We start from the raw sequence: 20,039 nt of genomic DNA on the forward strand, positions 1-20,039 counted from the left end.
AATTTTAAAACATGTTTCCAAATGGGGAACACTATATAAAAAGGCCAGTATTCTTCAAAGTTTTAGGGTCATTAAAGAAAAGACCAAAGAACTAATAATGTAATAGGAGATTTTGCATAGGCTGCTAGACCTGACAAAAGACATCCGTGGGAAAACTAGTATAATCAGGCCCCTACCCTGGGAATTAAATCCACAGCTTCATGAGTGCTGGGAAGCACTCTACCACTGTGCTACATCTCCAGCCTTTTTATGTTTTACATTTTGAGACACAGTTCTTTTCTGCTAAATTGCCCGGGCTGACCTTCAACAGTCATCCTCCTGCCTCAGGCTCACCAGTAGCTAGGATTACAGATGGATACCACCATGCCAAACTTGTTAATAGTGTTATACCAATGTTAAATTTCTGTTTTCAGTAATTATAATGGTGTTAGCCATCAGTGGAGGCTGGGTGAAGAACAGACAAGAATCCCACCATTTTCTACCGAAAACTAAGACTAAAATTTCAAATCATTTAAATATATAAAAACATATACTAAATATTTCAAGAAAAAAAAACCTTGTAATTCATACAGGCGCTGGAAGACAATGTGATTGCATAAAACACAGACTGTCACAGTAGTGGCTAAAAAGAAAGCAAACAGTGTTCATGCCAACCTACCCTGCCTAAATCCAGACAGAGATGCTTAGCATTCATTACAGTAGAGACGCACTGCCTACCTCGCTCTGAATCAGAACGATCTGAAGAAATAGTCGATCCAATGCTGTCCATTCGTATTCGCTCCATTTCTTGAGGACCCTGCAGCTGTTCTAGTCGTCGCTTTAAAAATCTCTGTTCTCGTTCCAAGTTCTCAAGCTGGTGCTGGCTCTTTCTTTCAGCTTCTTCAAGTTTCTAAAATGATGGAATGATATGTACATCTGTATAGTCAAATTTTAAAACATTAAAACATTTCTAACATTAAAAATACTCTGGTGGAGAAAATGTGTCTGCATATATGAAAATACACGAGTATATCTTTTTAAACCTCAAAAATAGTTCCGTCTATACGTTTTTGTGAATGAATGCTAATTACTTGAACACATAATGTGTAGCTGAACAAGTAAAAGTCTGTAAAACAATCTCCATAAAGGAAACTTCCTGTGCAGCATTGTATTTGATGGAAAAATACTGAGGAACAGCCTGCCAAATGAAGCTATCTCCACCAGAGGGCACAAATGCCTGCCTCCTTTCTGGCTGTCAGAAGGGTAATTGTTACTTTCCTAGCATTTTCGAGTCCTTAAATGGCCACACTGTCAAAATAATTTTAGTCCAATCAGTTTACAATGCTCCCATCAGAGTAGCTGGTAAGTTTTTAGGAGTATTTCTCTTGATAGCAGTTATGAAGGAGGGCATGGGGAGCTAGCTGAATGAAACCAGGATCCAGAGAATCAGATACAAATCTCAAAGTAAAATTCTCACCTTGATATGTGCTTTGGCTTTGTTGAGCAAACCAAGCGTTGTGTGCCTGGTGCAGTCTGGTCCTAGTGGAATCAAAACTTTTAAGCGTTCTAAACATAGGCGCAGATGAGCTCGCCTAAGAGACAAAGAGTCAAGTCAGCACAGCCTGGATATTGCACTAGAAACGTCATAAACCCTATTTTAAGATAATAATTTGCATTTACTTGGCCTATAGCCATGTTACAGCCCTAATTCTTCGAAGTATCTGAAAGTGTAGGGGTCTCTGTTGTACCTAGTCACGTCAAATGACTCGCCCCAGTAGTAATCGGTTAGAGATGGTTTTTTAGTCCACCCTATAAATTGTTGTAAAAACACAGTAGAGCAATTATAATTGATTCTGAATGCTTAAAACCACAGGCTAGTGCAGGGATTTTCAGCACCTCAAGAAGTTATAAAATGCTCACCAAATTTCCATTTCCTCTCTTGCCTTTTAATGTTTAACTTTTTTTTTTTTTTTTTTTGGTACCAGAGATCAAACTCTGGTCCTTGTGCTTGGCAAAGCAGGCAGAGGAACCACTGAGCTAAATCTCCGGCCCTCCTACCTTTTAATGGCATGTAACACACACACAACATACCACTACCTCTCTGCAACTACAGCCATCCTACAGCATGTTATATATTTTTATTATGATATGAATTTCCTGATTTTCAAATATTTTATTTATAAAAATGGCAATTTCATGTGACGACAAAATAGAAACAACAGAATTATTTGAGTAGCCAGGATAAGGTTGGAGAAATTAATTCTAGCTACTGAAACAACCCCCATAAAAGTCTCTCTCCTGCTTCCTATCTAAATGCACTGACTCATGAACTAGTATCTCTTCCCCTCTCACACCCTCTCTCTCACTACTTGCCTCTAATTTTCTACACAAATTCTTCACTGAAAGTCACTTTATCCTCTAGTCCACCCCCTTGTGGGAAGGGACAGATTCTTCCTGGGAATTCTAGCAAAGTCTCACGGATTCGCCCTCCCTGTGATCATGGTGAGGACAGCGGGTTTCTGAGTGCATAATTTCATTCTAAACAATACTGGTCCCTGTCCTTGGTACGGTGCTTCACAAGGTATAACATGAATGCAGCAGTTACAGTATATCTGAAAAGGACAAACACAAATGTGCTCATAATATACTCCTAGCTCTTTTAAAAGATTGTAACTTAGTTACAACTGAACTTGTGGCAACTATCTCAACTGAGACATGAACAAGACACAACAACATCCATTTTCTTTCCAAAGAAGACCAGAATTATTTCACTAGCTCACTCACCAACCTTCAGTTTCTCTGTCTTAATAAACAAGAAATAATGTCAAGTGAAATTCTCAAGCACTAGCCTTTTGAAAGGTTTAGGAGAAGGCACTAAGCAGCCAGCTATTTCACTGGTTAAAAAAAAAGGATAAGTAAGTGTAGTAGTGATGTTTTGTAAAACTAAAACAATGAAAATAACAATATAATGTCTTCTCTTTAAAAATTATTCAGCTGTATATACATGAATTTTGTGTACTCAGCACTGTTCCCAGACACTTGCTTGAACAGGAAAAGTAAAAAACATTCTTTTGTTTCATTTGCTTCATACTGAAAGGAGTTGTGCAATTATCAAAGGCAACAGACTCTGAATAAAGGGAGAGTTTGTAATTAGAGGTAGACTTATAAAAGAGGTTGAAACCTGACTTTGGACTTGAAAGATACTGAATTTGTTTATGAAAAAGCAAGGATTTTCCAGGTAACTGAGAGTAAGCAGACCGAAGCTTACAGATTAGGACCAAATTTAAGCCTAAAATTAAAAATACTTTAGTTTCTTTCATTTGAGAGAGAAATGACCTGGTGCTCTATGAAGGAAATATCAGTTAAGTTCAGCAGTCTGGGGATCTTCAGTAAATTACTTAAATTTACTAGGTGATAAGTCAGAGTTACCTGCACCAAGGAAGTCAAGATTTCAATAATGCCTAAATGCAAGAAGACAGAATTCTCTCTTTAAAAATTTTTTATTACCCACTGCTGAACATTTCTTCAGTCGAGCAAATGTGCTGAGATACAGAATGCATCGAGAGGAAACAGCCTAGTTTACAAAGGCCAGTGATGCCATTCTCCAGGTTTTGTTAATGCAGTCCTAAACTGGTTCCTGTGGGAAGGCCAGGCAGTGAGTGATGTCATCTGCTCTCCTGTGAGAGAGGTGATTCTGTGGGAGCTACAACTTCCTCAGTTTTCGTACATACAGATGAAACAGGCATTTGCAACATAGAATAAAAAGTGAACAGTGGCAGATGTAAGTCAGCAGCTGACAACATTTTTCATAATCTCCTCCATTAGAAGGCCCAGTTTTCAAGTGTATTTTTATTCCACTTACAGAAGTATAGCCTTCCAAGAGCAAGCGATCTCCCTGACTATAAATTGGAAAGAGTGAAATCACATTCTATTTTTTTGTTTTTGTTTTTGTTTTTGTTTTTGTTTTTTGAGACAGGGCCTCACTATGTAGTTGAGACTGACCTGGAACTCACTATGTAGCCCAGGCTTTTCTCGAACTTACAGCGATCCTCCTGCCTCAACCTCCCAAGAGTGCTGGGATTATAGGCGTGCACCACCATGCCTGGCTTAAAATCACATTCTTCATGTGTTCTTTCTCTCCAGCAAATTTTTAGAATAAGAAATGTAGGCAAACTCTTTCCTTATATCTCTGTTGTTAACCAGACTGCAAACTTAACTAACCACTAACGACCTACACAGGGATATCTTATGATGCCATCTTCTCTTTTTTTTTTTTGGTACCAGGGATCGAACTCAGGTCCTTGTGCTTGCAAGGCAGGCAGCGGAACCACTGAGCTAAATCCCCGGCCCCATCTGCTTTTTTCTTGCCTTCATTCTCATGTGACTGGTGGCTCAGGAGCCTCTTGTATGGGGTTGCCAAGTCATGGGCTATACAACTGGAACAAGGAGAGAAGACAAGAAACATAGAAGAGAAAGGCTTGATTTGAAAATCTACTCACTGAAGGAAAAAAATACAAGTATTATACAATGATGTTTTTCAAGTCCCCAAGAAATAGGAGGAACTGACATAGAGAATAAAGATTAAAGTATGCTCTTGTACCCTGACATTGTAAACTTTGTACAACTAGACTTCATGGAAAATGATTTTTTTTTTAAATTTAAGCTTCTAGTTGGCACTTAACTTTTATTTAATGCATATGCTTGTAATCACATAGATGGCCCAATGAAAACCCTAAGCTAAATTTTCCCCTAAATTAACATGAGATAGTAAAGCAAAGTTTGGACTAGACATTCTACAAGGAGGTGAACTGTGGGAGAACTCCAGTCTCCTTGCTGAGAGAGCAAGCTAGAGAATGGAGAGATAACAGTTTTCTTTATTTTCAAAGACACTTTGAAGTCTGTTCTAAAATGAGATTGGAAAGTGGATTTTACTCGGGGGAAAGAGTAATTCCCATCTCCCAGCCCTGCTAGAGAAAAGAATCCTATTAACATTGCCCACACCTTCAAAAAGGGCAAGCCCTTTATGGGAAAAAGAACAATTAAGAGTCTGTTTGGTTTTTATTTTGGTAGATGGGATCATTTTTCTCTGAAGGAACCAATGTTGCTTTTGATTTCAAACCCTGTAAACTTTACTGCCAAAATGACACATCACAAAATATGAAGGGAAATGATTTTGCTATAAAATGGCTGTTAGAGCTGTATTTTAAAGCATACCAACTAAAAGAAGCACACTGCTGAAGAGGGAGGAAAGAATTTGCTTTCAAAAAAAAAAAAGAGGCAAGTACCATGCGCTTCTTTTCAATTCTGATGTTTTTTTTTCAAGTTGCCTCTTGGAACCCTAATCCCCTCTGCCCAACAATAAGAAATCTAACTCCTGACCAGGCCCACGAACTGTCTGTCATTGGCTGATGCCCTTGGGGGCATGGTCCTTCATCTAAACTTGGTTGCCTTTCATTCCTCCACTACAGGGACACCAAGACTTTGCCAAGCTCTGACTTTCCTGGTGGCTTGTGCTCGGATGTGCCCCTGCACATGACAGCAGCTAGCTGCCTGTCCTGCACATTCTAAATACCAAAGTTTCTCTGAAGTGTAATACGCTGAGAATCTAAAATTACCTCCAAAGATACACAGACATACACACAAAATTGCCTACTTTTCTGAAAAAATTGACATTAAAAATGGACCCAGATCAAACACACTCAGGCATTTACTAAAACATGATCATATTTTGCTGTTCGAGATACTGTATAAGAAACAAGGAAGCTAGATAAGCTATTCCAATAAAATGCTACTTGATAATTTTGTTTTGCCTACCATTTACAGATTATCTGCTTCAGAGAAAATGGACTATAAACTCAGGTAGGAGCCTGGCAGTGGCACTTGTCTAGCATCACACGTGGCTCTGGTAGTTATGGGCCTCAATGACAACAGAGATAAACACAGGAAATAACTGGGACCTCTTCTCACTTTTCAAAGTGGCCTTTATTTAATAATCCTCCAAATGGGAATATCAACAAGTGGTAAAGTTGTAAGTTATACAGTATTTCATATATAGTAAGTCCCTGACGTAGGAACACGTGCATTGCGAACTTTCACAGATACAGACTTCTCATTGCGAACATTGGTAGATGAGAACAAACTGCCAGACACCGTCACAGTCGGCTGCTGGGCACTCACTGCACAGCGCAACAGTGCACAGCAGCACAGTGCTCAGTCAGAGCTGAGGATGTCCGGAAGCAGGAGGAAGAGCACTGGTGATGTGGAGTAGTGAGCTGCTGGGAAGCGCAAAGCAGTAACCATGGAAACAAAAGTGAAATAATTGAGACTGGATCAAGGCAAAAAGATAGATGTCACTCGTTCTTATAATGAGTCGTTCAACCACTGGCACAATTCTAAAGAATAAAGACTGCAAAAGTAAAACTAGTAAAAATTATTTACAGTATTGTGGGGGGGGCTTTTTATGTTTTACATTGTGTATTTGTGGCAAAAGGTATATAAGACTCACTCTGCTAGAATTACAAATGAATCTGGCTTATGAACATTCTCCCAGAAGGGAACTCATTCAGGTTGGGGGCTTACTGTGTAATATTCTAATATAAATTATTCTACTGTCACATCACCAACTTCATCTATATACAAGAAAGAATTAAATTAAGTTGAGATCCATGTTATACACTCAGGGAAGACTCTAAAACCATTCTCTCCCACTACAATTCTAAGCAGTTCCTAGGGTAGGCTATGTATAAGCCCAGGAGTATCTAACACTGACCAGAGGAGGTGAAGGGCTACAATTAGATAAGGCAGCCTCCAGAGGGTATAAATTTTCCCAAAATTATTTGGAAGAAAAAATTATTTCATATAAAAACAAGCATAGATAATGCAAAAAGCACTTCCACAATTAAAAGAAGGCTTCAAATAAACCGTACATTATTTCATACACATCTCAGGACCTCCAGAAATCTATTAGAACTCTGGACTTCAGAACACTGTTTCTGACTCATGGCTTGGATTAAGCCTCCAAAAGATGTAAAGGAGAGAAGGAACAGGCGACAGGGAACAGGAAAAAAGGAGGAGGCAAGAGAAGAGAAAAGGGAGAGAGATCTGAGTACTCAATTTATAACTGTAAAATTGCAGTGTACTTTTCCTCCCACGAGGAGGACTCCATGAGGTGGAAGTGCAGAGAGATGAAGAACACGAAGTGGCACTCAGGACACAACAATGATCATTGATAAAACACTGAGCTCGCGCTGTGATGGCTGCTGAGCTACGTGCTACGAAGATTTTTATGGCTGCCAGTAGTAATCTCTTACCTGTTTGAAGGCTGTCATTTTGACCTCTGCTGCCTACCTTCCCAGTCTCATTCCCACTACTCATGCCTTTGCAAACCTCTTCTGCAACCAACTGTTCGATGCTTGCCAATAACCCGCAATGCCCTCATCTCCATGTCTACCTGGAGGGCACGTCACACACTCTTCTGCCTAACCCGAACTAATGTTTCTTCCATTCGTCCTTTCTTGTCAGACTCCTTTGCATAAGCCTTGCTTATTGTACTGATTAGTATAAATACCAGACAGAATGACCAGCACCCACTGCAGAAGAGATGTAATTTCAGTGCGTGTTTCTAAAACTCTAACCCACGCTGAGGTGATCAGTGCCGAAGCCTCCCAGCAGCATAATGAGATGAGACCAGCTATGCACAGGTCTGCCGGATCCTGGACTCCTGACCATTTAAAGGCCATAATCCAGAGAATACATAAACAATTACTTTTTTTTTTTATTGTCCTGCATGCATTCTGCTCTAAGAAAGACTTCACTGAAAAACAAAAATGTATAATCTTGTTCCAGGAGTCTATGCCCTTCTCTGGAATTTCTGTACAGAACCTGCAAAGAAACTGAACAGAGGACTGCCCACCTGATGGCCATTCACTGCTAAAACCTAGTTTCTATGCATACATCCTTGCCTTATCTGTTTATAGGGATTTAGTTTTTTAAAAACAGAAACAAACTTGATCTCTCATTCAACTTATTTCTTCTTTGGTCACAAAAGAACTTTCTGTATTCCAAGTTTCAAAGTCTGGGAAAAAGGGCTACATCACCGGAGAAAACAGTGGCAATTTGTTCTAAATACAAAATAGCTTATTTTCCTTTGGCAACTCTCCAGGTATTTGGGTGGCAGGAAAGGATACTGCTCTGTACTGAGATCAGGCTTTGAACCTGAACTACTGTCAAAACTTAGCTGTGGGTGGGAGAGAATATTCTTAATTATTTATCTTTCACATCAGTTTGGAAAGAGATTAAAGATTTTTGCCCTATTAACAGTTTTCTATGATTTGGCCTTTTGTTGGTGTTCATCGCTATTCTGGCAGCCCCTACTGGCCGATTTAATGGTACCAAGGGGCTGAGAGTATTGCCGTCCAAAAGAAAAAGCGTTCTCTCACAGGGACTGACTGGGAAGGCAATCTGCAATCACAACAGCAGCTACTTGTTAACTTTCTGTTTGAAACACAGTGATGTCAATAGTATTGTATCCTGCCAGCCACCATGGGGTAAAGTACATTTTGAAACCAAAACAAACTTCCTACGTGCTGACAAGTCAAATGTGAGGCTGTAAGATGCTATCCTAGTTTTATATATTAAAATGCATACAAGAATTAAGTCTATTCTTCTACAGAAGTTTAAGTCTAATTCTCACAGCACCATTGCTACCCACAGCCCAGTACAATTTTTTATTATCTTCCAAGATGGCAGAAATGAAGAAATATTGTTACAATGCCTAACAAAGTGGTGATCCTGCTTAGCACAGATAGTACATATGAATAGTAATTTATAATGTAATTATTTAGAAACAGAAAGTGAAAACAGCAAAGGGTCTTTAAAAATGGTCCCACTAATCAGACGTGACAGGTAGAACAGCTCATGTACTGGACGGCATTACACTTAGGAGGAAAGACACACCTTATGAAGTAGAAGATGATCATTCCAGCCTAAGAACTGATGCTCCCCAGAGTGAAGACTCAGTGCACACTCACTACAGGCGACCTGAAATGAAGAGCTGGCTGATTCAAGCGCTAACTCTGCTTACTGGCAGATGGCAGATGGCTGGACACTGCTGGGCATCTGCCAATCCAGTCAACCTAGCCAGGGATTATTCATAAAGTCTCATTTTAGCCCAAATGTCCCAAAATCAAAATATAGTTTTTTTTGGTTTTTTGGTGGGAAAGGATAAAATTGGGGCAGGTAAAGGATGACAAAGAGCAGCTGCTGGCCAATGTGTTTTATCTGTTTAATATCCCTGAAGTATTCATTACCCATTTGGAACCTCTGGAAAAATAAAATTCACAGAATCTAAAATATGTCACAGGCCTCATAATTCATGTTTTGGTGTATCTTTTTATTTCCAAATTACTCAAATGAGCTCCTTTTTCTTTTCATTATACTGAATCACTTTAAAAACTGTTTCTTTCTGACCACAAAGGGCCCAGATGAAGACTAGTTTCTGAATTACTTTTGGAGGCGGCCTAGCGCATCTCAACACCTGGCACCAATCTCAAGTATGTTCTCCTTTGGTAAGGCACGGAATTTTTTTAGTGTTATATTAGGGCACTAACAAATGAGCAGTTTCAGGCAGGCAGACTGAGCACACGATTTAAGAGTTTTTAAAACCTGAGAAAAGTTATCAATGGATTAACAACACCACAATATTCTCCTAAAGACAAACCATTTATGAGCCAGGGATTTAGCTCAGTGGTTCCACTGCTTGCCTTGGAAGCACAATGTCCAGAGTTTGATCCATGGTACCCAAAAAAGATAAACCCTTTATTTTTCAGTACCCAGGAGTGACCTCAGGGTCTTTGCACTGAGCTATATCCCCAGCCTTTACTATCTTTTGTTTTGAGACAAGGTCTCCCTAAATTGCTACACTGCTCATCCTGAGCTCAAACCTGTAGTTCTCCTGCCTCAGCTTCTCAGTGTGCTGGAAGTACAGGTATGCGCCCACCACACTTGGTTCTAAAAGGTAAGGTTTTGTAAAGACTGAGATCAAGCACTAACTAGTAACACTACACTTTGTGATTTGTCTAAACTTAATTTGACTTTCCTCTGGAAAAGCCTAAAAAGGATTAAATGAGAAGAATCCAAGCTCTATTATTTATTTTTGTGACTGCATTCTGAGCTCAATAACATTAAAGTTTTCTGTTCTGGAAGTGCTCTGTAAAGTAACACTATACTTTTTTCTTTGCAATTTATTTCTAATTGACAAATAATAATTGTGCCCACTTTGATTCTATTAATAGCTCAGGAGAGCAACCCAGAAAAATGTATATACTCCCATGGATTTGGGAAAAAGGAAGAGCCAGGCTGAGGGGACACACTCTATTCTTTCCTGCTGTCAGTCAAAATCCTGGCTGTTGATCACCGCAGCTTGGTGGCTCTCTTGCCTAAGTATACAACAAGAACAGAAAGACTCACTCCAACTGTGGATGTCAGTGGAGTGGGGAGTTTGCCAAATGTGGCTACATTCCCTTTCACATACTTCAGGGTCAAAGTCCCAAAACATCTTTTAGGCTCACCAGCATCTGTCATCTCCTAGAACATAAGGTATATGAAAGATTCTCTGAACTGGAGAAAAATAAGACCGAACATGTATTGATCCCCCCCAAATCACCTGTATTTCTTGAACACTGAAAGTCAGCAAAACCATGCTTCCTCTTCATGTGACTTCAATACATGCAGCAGTAAATTCCAACTACTTTCAAGAGAGCTCTAAGAGCCCAGTATCACCACACTGCTCTTTAGGAAAAGCCTTCTCCATACAAAAATAGCAGTCTTCTTGTAAAGCTGTTTAGCTCTATCTGAACTGAAATGTGTTTACGAATCTTTTAACTGCAAAGATGGAATTTCTAATTGAAAAAGAACCTTATTTAGAAGAGACTAGATTTTTTTTTAACAGCTTTGCCAAATACAAGCTGTTCTGTAAAGGAATAATTGTGAATCAGGCTGGAACAAAGTGAATACAGACAACAGAAACCATACAGATATTCCAATGCTAGAGAAAAATGCCACAGTTGATCACACCAATGATCCAAATGCCAAAGAGTTCCGTGTTAGTGACATTCAGGGAAAACTGTGATAGTTGTCCTCACAACAGTGACGTTACACGTTAACACACCCATAGCATCTTCCTAAAAATCAACAGCATTATCAAGGAAGTGATCTCAATTCGGTTTGATTTTTACTTTTATTTTGGGTACCAAGTCCCTACAGAGTTGCCACACATTAAGTACGGCTTTTTATTTTTAATTCAAAAATTTCTCTTTCAAGTCTAGAAGTGAGTACACTCCCTAATTTTAGTCACTGATTTTAGTGAAGAAATATAAATGTACTTTTTCAATTTTCAGATTTCTCCCTTATTCTAATTTACTTATTGCATTTCTATATTAGACAGCCCATATCCTTCTCATTTTAGATTACTAGGTCAGTTTTGCTCTAATTACCCAAAGATAAAGTATTGAATATTAGAGCATTCCATAACAAAAAAATTTTTTTTTCCCTTGCACTACTAGGGATCAAACTCAGAACCTTGCGCTTACAAGGCAGGTGCAGCACCACTAAGCTAAATACCCAGCCCAAAAATAGACTGTTTTTTTTAATGGAATAAAAATCTCAGTCTTTAGGCAGCCTGAAAGAAGTTTTGAGTTGAAATTTTTAAAAAATCAGTAATTTAGGGTTAATGTACTACAGCAGGGAGAAAGTGAAAAAAGGCACAGGATTTTCCATGTGGGCAACCATTGCTTCTAGGAGGATATATTGAGAAAAGCTCAAACAGAATATACAAGAGGAAATGCAGGTGACCCTTGATTAGCATAGGTTCAAACTGTGTCCCACTTATGTGCAGATTTATTTGTGACAATTTGAAGAAACTCCCAGATGAATGTAGCCTAGAAGTATTTTAAAAATTAAGAAAAGGCATTAGCCCATTAATTAGTACAACTTTCATGCTTTTATGTACCAGTTAATAAGTAAATTTAAGGCTGGGGTCTAGTTCAGTGGTACCATGCAGGCCTAGCATGTTCAAAGCCCTTGGTTTGGTACCTAGCACCACAAAAATGATTTTTTTAAAAAAAGGTTAGGTATGTCATGAATGCCTAAAGTGTATATAGATAATATCTCTATCATTAAATATATATAAACCTATTATAAAAAGTTAAAATTTATCAAAAGTTACAAACCATATACTCACAATTTACAGCCAGGAGAAATGAAAAAAAATAAATATGCAGTATTACACCGTAACTGCATAAAATTAACTATAGGAGATATTATATAATTACATCACTACCTCCAGTTGCTGTTACAGTGGGGTGTTGCCAGCACCCCTCTAAGAGGCTACCTGACGCTACTCACCACTGCGTGAGCAGTTTATCTCTCTATTACATTTACCACATAAAAAGTGGTAGTTCTCATGTCTTTTTCACCATCATGTACATAAGATATGTCTGACTTTATGTTACGTCAAGGCTTCTGATCAAAGCACTCTTAATTGCTAAGTCTGTGGGGAGTCAAAAGCTAATGGATGGATTTCCCGAACGTCACTAGGAACGGACGCCAACTCCTGTGTTCTTCAAAGGTCAGCTGTATATGAGCTTAAAAGTTACCTGGCTCCTTCTGCTACAGAGCTTATTGGAATAAAGTCCCACATCGTCAATGGTAAACCAAAGCAGAAGGACATCTAAGACTCCAGGATAAGGAAATGGGCTTTCAGTACCCTATTCACCCAGTGCTGCCCACAGCAGATTCATGTCCCAGTTGAGGCTTTCCACAGGACACTTGGACCTCACCAGTAATGCCACCATAAAGAAAGGGAGGACTGTACTAGGATATCCCTTTATTTGCTAAACAGTCCATTAAAAAGAAAAGAATTTTGGCTGTCACTACAGGTACACTAAAAAAGCATGTATAAATTTAAAAGGCTGTAGCACATTATTTAAATGTAGTCTTGGGCCCTTATCTATTTTAACTATGCTGAATAGCCACAAGTTCACGTTCACCCAGAGTAAGTGGCAAACTATAATAATGTAAGACAGAGCAAACAGTGATTCAGATACAGAACTCCTGATAGCCCTTCCTAGCAAACATACTGAAAACATGGTAAGACAAATTTGGCAAACTACTAGAGAGAACTACACATATCACGGGGTGAATAAACTGTTCATTTTCGGTTCAGTGCATGATAACCCCAGGTATGAGTTTACCTCACCTCCGAGATACACACAATTTAGGGCTCAATTACATACTTTTTAAAAGGGGTTTTGTAATAATTATCTTGTCTTCAACCTACACTACAAATCCTCAAAAGCAAGGCGCAGCAGCTGTTTCATCCCATCTCTAGTACCTAGAACACAAGTCAGGGCCCAGTAAGTGCTTATCGGTGGATGTGCAGCTACATTTAGGTGTGCTTTGTCAGTGTCAGGAACTAAGACCCTATAAATGAACTTTCCTTTCCACCACAGATTTCAAACCAGAACCTAAGTCTTGAGGTCAATGGCATATATGACTAAGAGGCATTAGCATGAGTACCTGACAATTACTCATGATTAGCCATCCTAGATCATACGTTCAAAGGAAGTTCAAAACCCTAAATTTTCAAGATCAAGTGATCAAGGGAATTTAAAACCCTCAATCTATAGTTTCAGTATTTTTCAGTTTCCTAAAAGCACTAAGGGTGAAGGAGGGGAGAGAGAGACCAAACTGGGTTTTATTGGGAACGACAAAACTGCTGCTAAAAGATAAGTAATGTTAACTATTGTTTATTTCTAACCACTGCTGGGCCTGTAATAGGAGCCAACCCTTCTGTATTGAAGTACTCAAAGCTCTACCAAAAGTGTTGGGAAACCTCTGACTAACCTTCACTTGATGGGCTCATTTTGCAAAGTGCAGGTGCCAAATCCAAAACATTTGCAATCCAGCTTTTCCATTTTCTTTTTAAATTTTTATTAACATATGTTTGCAGGGCCAGGGACTAGCTCAGAGGTTCCACTGCCTGCCTTGCAAGTACAAGGACCCAAGTTCAATCCCGGGTTAAAAAAAAAAAAAAAATCTCCAGTACAAAATGAAAAATGATTGCATTCATTGTTGGTACATGTACATAACACATCTTAATTCTTTTCACATCCCCTTCCATTTTCAAACTTTAAAAACAAAAATCTTAAGACACAAGCAGAATATAGTTCTTTATGCCATTTCCTAAAAAATTTCTCCACTAAAAGACCACCATTTGAAAAAGAATTATAGTGGTCCCTCAAGTTATGACCAGTCTGACATACGAACAACTTGGGTTAATGGAAGATTCATCTGCCTCTTGTTATCTACAGCATGAACCCAGGTAAACATCCAGATCTCAGCTGTACTGACTTACAACCACCAACCCTCCCCCAGGAACTGAGGGAGTTCGTAAGTCAAGGATCCACTATATATTAAAGTTAAAGCATTAACCAGCACTACCCTCAAGCTAATGCTTAAAAAACCATTTTTCTATTCCATTCAAGTATTACTAAATTAAGCATTGTTGACTATAATTTTTGAGTAAAAGAAATTTTAACATTTTATTGTAGTAAATTCTATGGCCAATCAAAATTTAGAAAATAGCAGGTAAATGCCTATTCATCCTGAGTAAATCTACATAAGAAATGTTTAAATGAAAATTTAAAATGATCTCAAGAATACTGAAATAGCAACCACTAATATCTTTCCTTCTAAGCACAGATCAGAATGTGCTAAACATATTTTTTAAACTTCTAAAGGCTCAACAGAGCAAGATCGTTTCAACATATCACATTTGTAACTCACTAAAATAATTACAGATAATTTCCTATTTAAGAAATTTGTTATCTTTAATTATTTCAGAGCTTTTCAAATGAACCAAACTCAACTTTTTTTCTGTACCTGTGTGCATGCATCATACACACCTGTGACCTCAGAATGGCTCCAGAAGAACACCTGAGAGCACCAGCCATTTCAACAGCAGTCTCTATGGCCAGCATCATTTACGGAAACTCACAGCATCCTGTGATGTTTTCCTAAAGCTATTAATTCTAAACTAGGAGAAACATTAGCTTTCCAAAAAAGAGTGAGTCTTCCTTGGACACTGCCAAAAAACACTGTTCTAGCTGATCATGGAAACTTCCATGAAAGACTCTACTTGTCTTTAAATGACCTTAAATGATGTCAGAGTAAATAGCTATGAGAATAAAAGTTACCAAAAATCAGAAGCAAAATATGACTGACACAACTACAGAGAAGTGGGCTGGGGATTTAGCTGAGTGGTTCCGCTGCCTGCCTCACAAGTGCAAGGACCCGCATTTGATCCCTGGTGCCCCCCCGAAAAAAGAAAAAAATTCAGAGAAGTGTCTATCTCAAAAGCAAGCTGAACTTTAATAAGATGTTGTTATTAAGATATAAAGCTATAGGGCCTGGGGATTTAGCTCAGCAGTTCAGTGGCCTGCCTTGCAAGCGCAAGGACCCAAGTTCGATCCCTGGTACCAAAAAAAAAAAGATATAAGGCTATTTAAACCGAACAGGGTGACAACACCTCAAGGGCAAGACATGTATAAATTTCAAACATTTTTAGGAAATGTTTTCATAACAAAAGATCCATCACAGCTTCTATGCTATTTATAGTAAAACTTTAAATCACAACTGAAGTTTCTTGGTTTGCCACACCAATTCAAATACAGAAGAAATGTGCTCTTATCGGCAAAACCTTCACTTTCAGGAGCTGTACCATTTTCCCACGATACTATGTTAGCAGAGGTCCCATTAGGAAGCACAATCACCACATACTTCCTAAGTGGGTCACATTAACTAGAATATCCTATGGGACAAGCTGTTCTCTCTGGAGCAAGAGTGGGGAACAAAACTATTTTCCTTGGAAAGGGAAGATGTTTGCAGGGTAGCAAATATGTCACTATGTGCCTTTCCAAAATATTTTTTGTCTTGAATTGGCAGGTTTCACACACACTGCACACCAAAAAAAAAAAAGGCTAGTTATTTGACTTGCTAGTAACTTTTTCTGCTAATCTAACAAAAGGTGCACAGCCTTCTACCAAAACATTATTAATTCAGAGCTCCTGTTAATCAAGGTACTTACTGGGAGTTCAGAGTGCAAGGCGCTGTGTGTAAGATACAATGGCAACCACGTAGCGGTCTATGTCCTCATGGAAGGCATACATTCTGGAAAAAGTACAGACACCTACGGAGGGAAGCTCCGGTGGGAAGTGGTATGGGTTAAAATTCATACAAGTGATACAAACAGTGAATCGAAGGAATTCAGAGGCGGAAACCACTTTACATAACAAGGAAAGCCTTTGTGGAAAATATGTGTTTCAGCTGTGCCCTGAAGGTGGTGTAAAGAAGTTCTAATTTGAGAATCAGAAAACCTAGGCTATTCTCTTGACTGTCATTAATAGCTTAGTGGAACATGTCCACAGCCCTTCAACTTTGAGTTCTATTCTACGAGTTTTTAACATACCTTTCAAGCTGTATTCTCTAAGGAAATGAATGGGCAGGTGGACCATAATGCCCTTTTCTTTTTTGGTACCAGGGATCGAACCCGGGCCCTTGTACTTGGAGGTAGGCAGCGGAACCACTGAGCCAAATCCCTGGCCCCATATTGGCTTTTTAAAAAAATCGTTTAGGTTCCACCAGTAAGACTCCAACAGTAAATTCAACAGCACAGCTTCCCCTTGAATATTCCTCCCTTCCCCAGTTATAACAAGTACATCACTTTGACATGTATCTTTTTGTTGTTGCCCGTCCCCCTTTTTGAGACAGGGTCTCACTACGTAGTTCAGGCTGGCTTTGAATTCACTATATAGGCCAGGTTGCAGTGATGCTCCTGCCTCAGCCTCCCCAGTGCTGAGTTTACAGGTGTGCGTCACCACGCCTGGCAAAGGGTCTCACTGTGGAGCCCGGGCTGTCCTTGACCTCCGGATATTCCTGGCCTTAGCCTCCCACATGCTGAGGTTACAGGCATGACACCCAACTGAGCACATGTATCTTTTTTGACAAGTGTCTTTCCCATACATCTGCATATACATAATGTATATATAGAGGTATATGATTTAGCTTTATGTTTAAATATAAATGATCACAAAAATACTACTTTGTAACTTGTTTTCTTTGTTTAATGTCTTGAAAATCTCTCCACATCTACAGGTAACATGGGTCTACATCATTCTTTTTACCTGATGCAAAGTATGGGTGTATGATTTATTTAACCAGGGCGGCATCAGAGTAGAGAAACACTTTACAGCAGGCAGAAGGCAGTAAGGTAGCAAGGTAGCTAGGCAGAAAGCAGCAAGCAACAAGCAACAGACCTTCTTTCTTTTCTGACCCTTTTATCATAGCCAGGCTACCCATCCTCGGCTCCTCAGGGCAGGCAGCACTACTACCCAGAGTGAGGCAGCCTTGATCCTAGTATTGTGCCACCAATCATTCCCATCATCACACCCTTAATCCTAGCAGCACAAACCCTAGGTCCAGCCACCTCAGAAACCACAGGGGGACACATCTAGGTACAGGCCATAACAAGGTACTTGAAATCTCAGGATTCGCTTAGGACTAGAAATTTTTTTTTTCTTTGCACAATGCTGAGGGTCAAACCCAAGGCTTCCATCGTATTAGGTGAGTGCTCTACCACTAAGCTACAGACCTAGCCTATAGGAGAAATCTTAAAGAGTATTCAATTTTACCACATAATTTTAGAGAAGCTGAAGCCCTATCAGTAAACTACAACATGATTTTAACCCCTGGCTTTGTACTTTTGTCCTACACTCAGTTGGAGAAGTTGGGAAAGAAAAAATTTGAATAGTTACTATGGTAAGTGCAATGGAGAAACAGTATTGGAAGAGAATGACCAATCCAAATGAAGGCTGCAATTAAAGACAGAGGAAATTTCTAGTGAACCCAGTCGGCACAGTTCTAATTTCTACCAACCTTCAGCAACTGAAAGCAAAAGAACAATAACAAAAGAGTGACAATGTCCCAGTTCAAAATAATATTATGTTCCTTACAACAGCAAAAATACACCAAACCAATCTCAATCTGTTATTCTGTCTTTAAAATGAGACCTGAGGCCAGGTGTGGTGGCATTCGCCTGTAATCCCAGCACTTGGGAGGCTGAGGCAGGAGGATCGCTGTGAGTTCAAGACTAGCCTGGGCTACATAGTGAGTTCCAGGTCAGTCTCAACTATACAGTGAAACTCTGTCTCAAAAAAACCAATCAATCAATCAATCAATCATCAATCAATATAAAATAAAATAAAATAAAATGAGACCTCATTCTGTTGCCTTGGCTAACCCGCAACTAGTGATTCTCTTGCTTCAGCCTCCCAAGTAGCTGGGATTGCAGTCCTGTACTCAGCTTCAATCTCTTTGTTTTTGAAAGATAAAGGAAAAAATACTGAAGTAGTCCCTAATCCAATATGAAAAGATTTCTTACTGATATATCTCTTGGTATCACTGTCAAAATTTTTACCAGAATAGAAATTTATTTAAATGAAGATACTAGCTTAAGAAAAAGTATTTGAATCCCAATTATTAGACTTTCAGGAGTCATCAAAGTATATTGCATTAATTCCTTTATCATATGCAGTAAAAGCATTTAGCAAAATAGCATACTGCATTAAAGTCTAGTCAAATTCTGCTGTATAATTATTGAGCATCATTCCTAATGGTATAGTCAGTTTTATAAATCAAATATATCCCTCAAAGCTGTATATGAATAAGTATTTTGGATGATATCCTCAGGAAAATATATTACATGCTTCTGTTTTTTTTAAATTACATATTCACAGTCTGAAGTGTTTTTTTAAACAAACTATAGCTTCACTAAGTTCTCTGCAATCATCTGAATGAAAGAGTGCACCTTGCTATAATATCCCATCACTTATGCAACATCTGATGTACCTGTTCATTTCCAGAAATAACTTCAGAATCTGAGTTTCAAGTTAAATTTTTTCTAGGTTATTTTTTAAAAACTAATGATCTCATCAGTCACAGAATCCATTTAAATTTGGAGAACTGAATAGGTGAAGTACTGAGAACACATGGTTTCTAGAATGCAGTTCCCATCTTTTGAGTCAGCCTGTCACTTTTTAGTTATGCAGCCAGATTAGGAAGTAGACAGTTTGGTCTTAATGAGCTATTTCTGACAAAGAGCAATATAGAAACCATGAATCTACCTAGACACAGCTGCAATGATTTTAATGCACAGAATTTTTTTTTTTTTTTCTGTACTGGGGATCAAACTCGGGCCCTTATGCTTGTGAGGCAGGCACTGGAACTACTGAACTAAATCCCCAGCCCTAGAATGTATTTTTGATGTATAGTTTTATCCAGGTCACAGCTTTCTATTACGCATAAATTTTATCTCCAAACTCAACCATTACTTCATCTGTATCTCATGTAACAGTCAATTCTAACAGGTACCTATCTCTGCACTAACAGCTATTTTTAGTCATTTAGTTTGCAGCATTCTTACCTTTATAAAAATACTGTTAAAATGTTCACTTATTTGCACACAAAATACTCAATTGTAAGTTTCTGTAAGAAACTTTATTCTTCATAAATATTCTTTATATATATTTAAACCAATTCTACAGATTCATAACAGTTAACTTCTAGACAGCCATGATGGTGCATGCCCGTAACCCCCAGACATTAGGGAGGCTGCAGCCAGAGCTTAAGGTCACCCTGGGCAAGTCAGCAAAACTTGCCTCAAAACTGAAAAGAGGGAAAAGTGAGACATAGCTCAGAACTCACTGAGTTCAGTAATTTCTAGTATGAAAAAGCAGGGGAGAGATTAGGAAGGAATAAAGGGAGGAAGGAAAGGAGAGGAAACAGAGAAGGAAAAACAAAATTTCTGTTCAGGGCTGGGAACATGACTCAGTGGTAGAGCACTTGCCTAGCATGCATAAGGCCCTGAATGCGATCTTCACACCCACCCCACAAAAACCCTATTGAATAAGTCCCCTACTTCCAAAAAATATTACTTTTTTGGTTGT

The 20,039-nt window shown here is 38.8% G+C and overlaps 1 protein-coding gene across 3 annotated transcripts in view; it reads right to left on the reverse strand.

The window, feature by feature from the left end:
- The window catches only part of Mxi1 (MAX interactor 1, dimerization protein), a 64,348-nt gene that overhangs the window by 3,330 nt on the left and 40,979 nt on the right, over window positions 1-20,039 (reverse strand). For all 3 annotated transcript variants that reach the window (XM_010634640.3, XM_010634639.3, XM_010634641.3), the window contains 2 exons: window positions 1,457-1,571; window positions 718-889 (listed from right to left, as the gene is read on the reverse strand). In XM_010634640.3, the coding sequence (XP_010632942.1) occupies window positions 718-889; window positions 1,457-1,571 (287 nt within the window). The remainder of the gene's footprint in view (window positions 1-717; window positions 890-1,456; window positions 1,572-20,039) is intronic.

This window comes from Fukomys damarensis, unplaced genomic scaffold (genome assembly GCF_012274545.1).
Source record: "Fukomys damarensis isolate Sample0158 unplaced genomic scaffold, DMR_v1.0_HiC HiC_scaffold_8, whole genome shotgun sequence".
Lineage (NCBI taxonomy): Eukaryota > Metazoa > Chordata > Mammalia > Rodentia > Bathyergidae > Fukomys > Fukomys damarensis.